This window comes from Rhopalosiphum maidis, chromosome 2 (genome assembly GCF_003676215.2).
Source record: "Rhopalosiphum maidis isolate BTI-1 chromosome 2, ASM367621v3, whole genome shotgun sequence".
NCBI lineage: Eukaryota > Metazoa > Arthropoda > Insecta > Hemiptera > Aphididae > Rhopalosiphum > Rhopalosiphum maidis.
The window spans coordinates 84,341,934-84,352,379 of record NC_040878.1 but is presented as its reverse complement, the minus strand read 5'-3'; the positions used below and the strand labels follow the sequence as shown (position 1 = coordinate 84,352,379).

Sequence of the window (10,446 nt, the reverse complement as noted above, 5' to 3'; positions counted from 1 at the left end):
AAAGATGACGAAGTTGACTTGGATTTATCTGCAACATAAAGATTAGATAAACCATTTGTAATCCAATGATCTTCTATCAATATGCCAATTGCATATTATAATTCTAGATTAGATGAAATTAAACCAGAATTACAATAGGCTTCAGCCTATTGCTGAATACTACCAATTACTTTTATTACAAACTAATAAATTATTAATAACTATAAAGTTGTAATAGTTAACAGTTTTTTTAAAAATTGATTTATACTAGCTGGTTAAACATACATTTTTAATTTTCTAACGCCATAACTATAAATAACATAAAAAATTTAAAACCAGCTTATATTTCAATAACCAAATAGCAATATTATCATAAAGAGTAAATAGTTTCAGATATAATTTTGCAGTAAAATTTTAATCGGGCCAATAAGACTAATAAATAATAGATACAGTTGAATTAAAGCCAACAATTATTGAAGATTTGCCAAATGAAAACAAAAAATATAGTCAAGAATATTCTAAAAGAAAATTAAAAACATAATAATCACTAGGGCTGAGGACCTCTAATTTTTGCATTGTCTTGTAAATTAAAGAGCTGAACATTAATACACAACAATTAAACAATTAAAAGTAAGTTGAGCATTTTTTGGCAAAATATGTAATAATTTTTGGTTTTATTTATTTTACAATTATCACTGGAAAAGCTTAAGTATATTAATATCATAGGTTAAAATAGATACTATCATTGATGGTCAATATATATTAATTTAACACTTACATCATCATTGTTTTGAAATCTAAATTTAGAGACAAAGATTGAATTGCTAAAATAGTGTCGCCAATTAAATTAAATTATCACTCAATCAATCTATGTTATATTTAATAGTTCTAGTTTAAATATCACAGAATATTAACAATTAAAAATATAAAAACAATATGAATTAAAATATACCTAATTGCATATAGAATGATAATTAGGTAGGTAACTGAAAGTTTATATTGTCAAATTAAAATTGACTTACATTACTGTACACTTTTAATTTCCAGAAAAATATTTATTTGATTAAAAACAATGTATTAATGTAATATTATCACAGTTTTGTGGTAAAAAAAAAAAAAGGCTAAAAGTATTTTTACCCGAGTTAATCCAAAACAACCTAAATACTCAATGAGCCAATAGTAATACATCAATTTGATGTAGATACTTTTAAATTGCTTACCAATCACAATTATTATTATGTCATAAAAAAAACTGTACATACTTATCTCTGGGACACCATGTCGAAACTGGATTAATGGCTGGTGAGGTTTTACTGTCTAGAAAATATATATATAAGACAGTTTTAACATTAGAATCAAATAATATCTAGCTATAACACGACTGGATATGTGATGCTTTTATATTATAATATTACTAAAGCAACAAAATCGTGTTGTAAATAAATTTGTTTTAGAATAGTTATGTAAACCCCAAAATTTTATTATAAATCAAATCAAAAATTTTATAAAATACCCACATTTGAATAAATATTTAATTATATAGTTGATTAACTTTTAATTATGTAAATAAGTTTGTACTTTAAATTGATATATACATAGAATATGTATATTAACTTTTTATTATTTTAAATAGACAATGACCAAAAATATACATCTATAATTCATTATATTTACGAAATATTTGGATTTCTGTCTAGAAAAAATTAGACACGACAAAAAAAAATGATTTCATGTTAAATAATAAAAAATAGGGGGAATGTACAGATCAAAATGTTTATTTGGAGGGAAGATGTATTACAAAACCAAAAACAGTAACAGTGAAAAATTGAGCATTTACCAATCTAACAACATTATTTCAACTAACATCATTTGATTATAATTTTTTAAACTTTTTTACAGGTACCTACTTGAAAATTTAACTAATGGTACCGAAAAAGATAACAGAATAAATAATGATTTAGGCAGTCCATGTTTTTATATTTTGGTCATTTTATAGTGGGTACATAACTACATAAGTATGTTCAACAAATTTCAATGATTTGTTTCTATCCCTGCCCATAACATTGTAGTGAACATTCTCATCAAAAATTTAAAAAAAGTTTATTGAAACTTACTTGATAAAATCGTACAATTATTTTAGTATTCATGACTGACCAAGTTTATGTATCAGCAGGAGGTCGGAATCAAAACGCGTTCTGTACCTACAAAAAGTTGTAACAAATATTACTAAACAAAACAAAATTAAAACAATAATTTGTGCGATGAAAAGAGTAAAAAAAAAATATCAAAAAGTAGTAATCTATAACTTAATATACTTGACAATGCCAACATACACAACTGCAGTCTACACTCCACAGTCTAAGTACTAACGTAGTAACGTCTAAATGTCTAATGCAGAATATCAGAATATTCAGAATGTTAGAAACAATAACAAATCAGAAATCAGAATATACTAAATAAATAATAAATATAAAAAACTAAATCACTATTGATATATTTTGATAACAGACATGTTTCGTCGCTAATCAGCTGCTAAAACTTCGCAGATGTCACATATATGTTTATAAATAAAATCTTAAATCGTGGTAGTAACTAGTAACTAGCAACCATGGTTGTAGATAGAACTTTTATCTTATAGAAAAATTACGTGGTGGCCACCGAGATACACATTATCATTTATCAACGTAAACATTCGCGTAGTCGGCAACCGCCAACTCTTTTAAGTGCCAACCGAGTACCGACCATTGCCAATTGCCACATTCACTTTTGTGAGTTTTTTACGAATTACGAGCTGTGCCCGCGTTTACATAGACAATATACGGTTTTATGTTCATTTTTACCGATCAGTTCGTGAAATTCTCTTAACGTTTGTGTTTTGAATATTTTCGTCTGACTTTCCTCTTGTGCCGGACAATGTCTCCTCCACAGAATTGTCGGTATTTCGAGTTTCGACGAATGGTCCAAGAGAGATCTATAGTCAGACTTCAGTAAGCTAAAAATACTGCGAGTCAAGTACATATTTAATGACCGAACAAAAAGAAGAAGTTGATCTAGAAATACAAGTAGAGACTATGCAAACCAGTCACAGTCGCAAATCTAGCTTGAAAGTGATCACTTTGGTGACGCTCACCCTTCAAAATGCCATGGTTGCACTCAGCATGCGCTATGCGCGAACTCGGCCTGGAGATATGTTCATATCGTCGACGGCTGTCGTCATGGCTGAGGTTTTCAAGCTCTCCGTTTGTTTGGTACTAGTATATCACACAGAGTCTATCTCCTGGAAACATTTTGTATCGTTACTAAATAATACAATTATTAAACAACCAATGGACACACTGAAAGTTTGTATACCATCTTTAGTATATCTGATACAAAATAATTTACTGTATGTCTCCACTTCAAACTTGGACGCAGCTACTTATCAAGTCACATATCAACTTAAAATATTTACAACAGCCGTTTTTTCAGTGTTGATTTTGAAACGTAAACTATTACGACACCAATGGATTGCGTTAATAATTTTGATTCTAGGTGTCGTTCTTGTTCAATTGAATAATTCAACTGACAAATCTCAAAAAACTTACCCTGATCAAAATCGAATAGTTGGATTAGTTGCAGCGCTCATTGCATGTTGCTTGTCTGGATTTGCTGGAGTTTATTTTGAAAAAATACTAAAAGGAGCTGAAATATCAATATGGATGCGAAATATCCAATTAAGTTTTGTTTCTATCCCACTGGGTTTTGTAATGTGCTTTGTTACAGACTGGAACAATATCAATGACAAAGGCTTTTTTTTCGGTTATGACCTTTACATAGCCTATTTGATAAGCTTACAAGCAGCTGGAGGACTTATTGTAGCTATGGTTGTAAAATATGCTGATAATATATTAAAAGGATTTGCTACTTCTTTAGCAATTGTTGTAGCGTGTGTTTTCTCGATGTATTTCTTTGATTTCACAATTAGTATTCAGTTTGTTGTAGGTACAATGCTTGTAATGTGTTCAATATTTTTATATAGTTATACCAAGCAAAAAAAATCTCCAAATCTAAATACCACGCAAAGAGCATAAAACTGTATATTAAAATTATGATAGTGTGTTTTTTGTGCAAGTAACTTAAAACTGTGAGAAAATTAATTTTTTATAATAATGTGTTTGTGTATATTATAAAATAAACATCGACAGTTTTTTTTATTAAATTTAATGTAGTTTTTACTTAAAATGTTTTGTTTAAAACTTTAAAATGATACAATTGTAGTATTATAAATTATTTTTATTTTACCATACTTAGTCAAAAATTAATTTAACTTAAAAATTATATTATATTTATTTATTTATATTTTTTATATATATATATATATATCTATCTAATGTTACTTTAACTAAGAAACTATAATATGAAATAAAAATCTTGTACAATTTTTTAAAAATATATGTTTATACAATAAATTTTTATTTAATTATCTACAATTAATGGCGCAATAATCTTATGTTTGTATTATGTTCAAATATTAGTTTTCGTATATTTTTACCTATATTTACTGAACTTTTAATATTAATAATTGACAACCTACTGATAGTAATAAGATTATTATATTATAGACGTTAGTAAATAATATACTCATCTCTATTATTGTTATGATTTATGAATTTAATCTTTACATCAAATATGTATAACTATTTGTTTTCTTCGGATTGTTTTAATCTTTCAGTCTTTTTTTGGAAATGTCAACATTAAATTTATGATCATAAACTTCATAATATAACTAAATATTATAATATTTGTATGTTGTATCTGTTAATTGAATAACCTCTAACGATTAAATATTTTAATTCTTTTATGAAAGCAAAACACAATGAATCTAACGGCACCAGTTGGATAATTTGCAAATTTATTTTACTTAAAACATGATAATGTATGAGTAATAGAATAATTTTTAAAATAGTGGCTTTTAGGATTTTAAACGGTATGCCTGTAAAGAATTCTGGTGATAAAAAAAAATGAATACATAATTCGAATTCGTGGAATTAAATATGAACGTTAACAATGATTCATTAGTGTGCTAGTGCTTCATAGAATTATTGCGGAATGAAAATTACGCACGTGAACATCATTAAATCAATAATTTAGCATGTCGCTTATAAATTATAATCGAAAATTATTTCACTGCTAAGATATACAATTGTCATTCCTTCATATCATTGTGATGGCGCTATTGTACATTTTAACATTTGTACACCTCGCCTCGATATTGTGTTTACATTGAACACTAAGCCACGTAGGTACTAACTTTTTAATGTTTTTTAATATATCTCAAATGTCTATACAATTGTTAAAACGTTCTCAATAAGATTTAAAGAAGACGAAAAATCTGTTTTCAAAATTTAAATAACGCAACTAGATTGATCAGCAGTTACGTTGGAATCGAAATGGATATGTTAATATTTTTATCACGGAAAAACAGCCCGTTTCGAATTTTCTTGATAATTAGTTGACTTACAAAGTACAATGGTTTATAAACCGTAAACAATTAAAATTAGGTAGGTTTCTTAGGAATTTATGTAATTGTCAATTCTGCTGACTGCTGTATATGTATGAAAAATCATCGAAATATTTGAAACGTTTTTTTTCACATTCATTTGCGTTCGATCAAATCTCTAAGCGATAACAGTAGCACGATCTACCGTCGCGTTTTTCACTTACGGACGATGAATTTACCTCATCTGTCAGTCAATTTCATCGCTAGATAGCGCAACCCAAAATGTTTTTCCTTTCCAAAAGTTAGTCGTGAACACGGTTTAAGATATACAGGTTAGCTATCGGTGGCCCATCACCCGGACAGATTGTGTTACGGTTCAGTAGTTCATATTTTCACCACAAGCGTACAGCGCTAGTAGTAATAAGGGCCATATTTCACTATTGGTATATCCTATCCTACGTAATATTAATATAGTTTATTATCACAAATTTAATATAGGTAAGTAGTAAATAAATATATTTATTCAGGTATGTCGATATATATTATTAAGGGATCGTAAAAAACCAAAATAAAAAACGTTATATAAAATGTAAATCTATATTTTATATCTTGAGAATTTGAGTTAGTTATATTTTTTTATGGAAAAACTATAAAAAGAAAATTGTTGATTAGTACAACAATATACTATATAACAATTAATAACTATATACTTACCTAATCTTACCTTTTTTTTTTTCATAATATAAGATTAACTGGACAATCAACCAACTTATGAGTTTTCAAATTTTTGGATGTATATTGTATATACCTACGTTGGTGATGGTGTATTCGGTGCCTATAGGTACATAAAGTTCATACAATACCGCAACCGCACGGCACATTTTTATTCTCCAATTCTAATTTCTATTATTTCCATTGACGAAGAAAGTTTTAAAGATCGATCGAAATTAAATTATAATAATACATCAAAAGCGTTTATAAAATGTTAATAACTACTATTCTTTATTAATATTAAATTATTATATTGTAAATTGTAATATTAAAATTAAATAAATAATTTACCATAAAGATGCCCGGAGGTTGAATCGTTTCTGATTTAAGTTAAACTTTTAATTTATACACTGTATGTGATTATTTATTTTATTATATAGATCGACGTTTTCTTCAATCTTCTTGAATATAATTCAACTTTAACCATCAATAGCAAATAATGAATATTCGTAATTATTTAATTAAAATCAAAAATTGATACTTTTGATTTTCATATTAAAATTTATTATTTAATAATTTATACTTTTCTTAACTACTTGTGTGGTTGTACCTATTTAAAGGTCGTAAATAATGCAATTTTCACTCACAAACTATAGATCAAATGAAAAAATAAATTCAAAGCTCGTATTAATTTATGATTCTGTAAAAAAATTATAACAATGAAGGTATATTCTTTTAAAAATTAAATTTGATCACAAATCACAATATGAGTATTTCTACAGCACGCTCGCCACCGTTTATTACTTTAATTATACATTTATACGAATTTTAGTTTTTAAGATTTTTAAACTATATTCCTAAATTTAAACCACTTATATGGAGTAAGTATATTCTATGCAGCGATACGATATTATTTTTTTTCATACGTGTCTTTTTTACTAGTATGTGTTCTTATCTTTTTCAATAGATAATTTTCTTGATCATTTTGTTATACGTATCAATAATAAATGTGAAATTCAAAATAGCAATTAGAATTAGTTTTTAAAATCTGCAATACTCTAACATTTTTACGTTCATGGTAACAGGCTTAAAATATATAGGTGTTTTGGTGATTAAAATGTACAACATTAAAGGATAAAATGGTAATCTACCTATATAAAAACCCAGTATAATACTTAAACTTTATATAGAGTCACAACTCACATGCAATATTCAGTACGTATTATAATAATTTATAATACAGTCAGAGCAGTCACCGTCTCACCGAATCACCGTTATTGGTTTATTCTTTAATTTTTTTTCCCTAAATAAAAAGAACATAATATAATATGTATAATACTATACTTCACTGTATTATAAACATTAAATGAAACCAGTCATGAAAATATCAACGGTTTTAAGTTTTCAACGTCAATAGATATTCTAAATTTCTAAACGTACCGAATATAATCGGCCTAGATTTGTCGTTTTTTGTTGCCGATAATGAATAGATCTGTTTCAGTATATATTTCCATAAAATACATACTTTTTTATCGTTCGGTTAACTTTTGAGAGTTTGTCGTGTTCTAAATTTGTAAGTAAGACACACGATTGTTTATTTACTATACAAATAATTATTATATAGTAATATAATATTGTATATTATATATGTATAAATATATACATTAATAGATTACTATATAACCATTGTAACTTATTTCTTATACAGTAGACAGAAAAAATTAGGTTTTTGTATTCATTCAAATGAGTAATGACAAGATTTTTGTTTTTAATTAAAACTGTTTAACAATAATAATCGATATTTTTAGAGGGTACTATCTTATTTTTTTTTATAATAAATTATATTTTTCTTTGATCTACCACATAACGAAATACTATTTCGACGGGAATCGTCATTTCTTGATTAAACCAAGATAACTCGGGATGACCATTGACAAATCGGATACACCAAGTCCTTTTCACTAGTTTCATTGTCACCGTAGAGGGTGTTTTGTCTTTCACTATATGAAACCCATTAGAGAAGGTGCTACCATTCTGTTTTAAGTCATTGTAAATGCTAAGTAGACTAGAAGTTTTCTTTTTATTGCTGAAAATTATTTTCAGATAAGCGATTAGAACGATAAGCGTTGAGCTTCGTTTTACTTAGTCGGAGAGACTTTAAACACTTAGGTGATGTAACACGCAATAATGTAAACATATATTCAAATGATCAGAAATGTGTTGAGTTGTAGATATTAATAAGAATTCAGGTATAGGTCATAAACCAAAACGTTTAAACAACACTTTTCTCTCAGAAAAGTTTTTAGTAGAACTTGAGATATAAATTCTGAAGATGAAGGTCTAGAGGAATAGAATGTTTGCAATTTTATATTTGAGGTGTCAACTTCATTACGCAATTTGACATTTTCAGTCTTCAGTTCATTAACTTGTAATGCCAAACGTTTAAGTTCACTTTTTAGTTTCTCGAATTGGGAGGACGAAACATCTGATTGAGCATTACTGACACTAAAGAAAACGGCGTCAGACAGATAACTAAAAGTACATCAACCAGTATAATGTTAGCAATACGCCAATGCTAGTCGGTACACGACACGCGTTTTACTTGTAGTAAATTATTAGTAAAAGTAGAGAGGAGTTGACGCTGAACTTTCTGGGAATGACGAATTTAGTCTAGATTATGGATGATATATATATATATATATATATATATATATATATATATTATACTGGAAGATTCTTTTATCAAACAACAGTTATTATTTCAAAAACTATAATTTTTTTTACATAGTTTGAAATCAATAAAAAACAACGTATTTCTAAAATTATATATATATATGTTTTACTATTTTTTACTTTTTACTTTTTTTAATGACAATACGAACTTTTAATAGTGTATTAATAAGCAAACTATTTATCAATGTACTTCGATGCATAAAAATTGAAATTTGGACGATAGTTTTTGAGTTATAGACATTTCAAGTTTAAATGAGTGGAGTAGTGAATCAATATTTTGCGGGGTACCCGTACCCCTCTGCCACTCCGCACCGCTCATCGAAACTTTAAATTTTTAGAAAAATGTTGTTTTTACTGGTGTTATACTATGTAAGAAAAATATTTTCAAAAACGTTTATAGTTAAATTAATGTTAAAATAATGAGTGTTGTTAAGTAAAAAAATCACCCAGTATATTAGATAATAATAGTTAACTACATTAATTAAATTAATAATAAAATAGTTATATATCTAATTATAAAAATAATAATGATAATAGTAATAGTAGTAAATAGTGTCGTAATTTTGTTCTATGGACTTTCAGCAAACGCTATTCATAAATTATAGATAACCAAATACATCTGCGCGGGACGAGTACGCGCGGGAGTAGAACTGCAGTTACCCGGTTGACTACGAACGCGACACGTTCCTCTCGATTCGTTTTATTTATTTTTTATTGTGAACGATTTTTAAAGAATTATATAACACTAAAGTCATTAATTTCATACATAAATATTTGTTCGTAATACTTCTATAAACCCAGCTCGTCTTAACCTAAAATATAGTTCAGGTAATCAGGTGTGATCGTGTGTAGAAATATAATTATTATCGAAATTGTTGTTTTATGTGAACGTGAGATCGGTTAACTTAATCACGTTTTTCTTTTATAGAACTAGTAGAACTACACCAATATAGTTTAAAGAAGCTTTTAATTATGATCATACATGGTGACCAATTAACATGTGCAGACCATAGAACGGTATACCGTATACTATACAATAAATAGTATTTATTATGTGTAAAGTTAATTCACACATCTCTTAGCTTAAGTCATAACACATTTAAATATAATTTTTTTAACAAGTAGATAACATTATATATAAGAACTATAAAGAACTATTTTCAATGAATATTAAAAAAATACTATAGTAATATTTCATGGTTAAATTAATTAAAATAATTAGATATTTGTGTACATTTCTTCTTAGTCCTATTTATATATTTGTATCTGTAGGTGATGGATATATTATAGTATTATAATATAATATCTATAGATTTAATACCACACGATGCGCGTTCAATAACCGTAGTTAAAATTATAAAATTAAATAAATATGTATAAGAACGTGAGGTAGTTACGTAGGTAGTACGTTATACATAAATGGCAAATTAATACCGAATTATATAATATAAATATTATAAATAGTAATATAATTTTAACTATGGATACTTATTTTTTATTTAAACAGATGAACAACGTAAACCTGTTGAATGTGCCGTAAAAGT

General features: G+C 26.9%; 1 protein-coding gene across 1 annotated transcript; it reads left to right on the top strand.

Moving 5' to 3' along the window:
• The first annotated feature begins 2,657 nt into the window (after positions 1–2,657).
• LOC113553060 (UDP-N-acetylglucosamine transporter) lies at positions 2,658–4,180 on the top strand. Its single transcript, XM_026956187.1, has one exon. The coding sequence runs from the start codon at positions 3,003–3,005 to the stop codon at positions 4,047–4,049; it is 1,047 nt and encodes a 348-aa protein (XP_026811988.1). The 5' UTR covers positions 2,658–3,002; the 3' UTR covers positions 4,050–4,180.
• The last annotated feature ends 6,266 nt before the right edge of the window (positions 4,181–10,446 follow it).

What these genes read in the sequence shown, in the direction of transcription:
- LOC113553060 (XM_026956187.1), top strand. Translation starts at nt 3,003, where the DNA reads ATGACCGAACAAAAAGAAGAAGTTGATCTAGAAATACAAGTAGAGACT.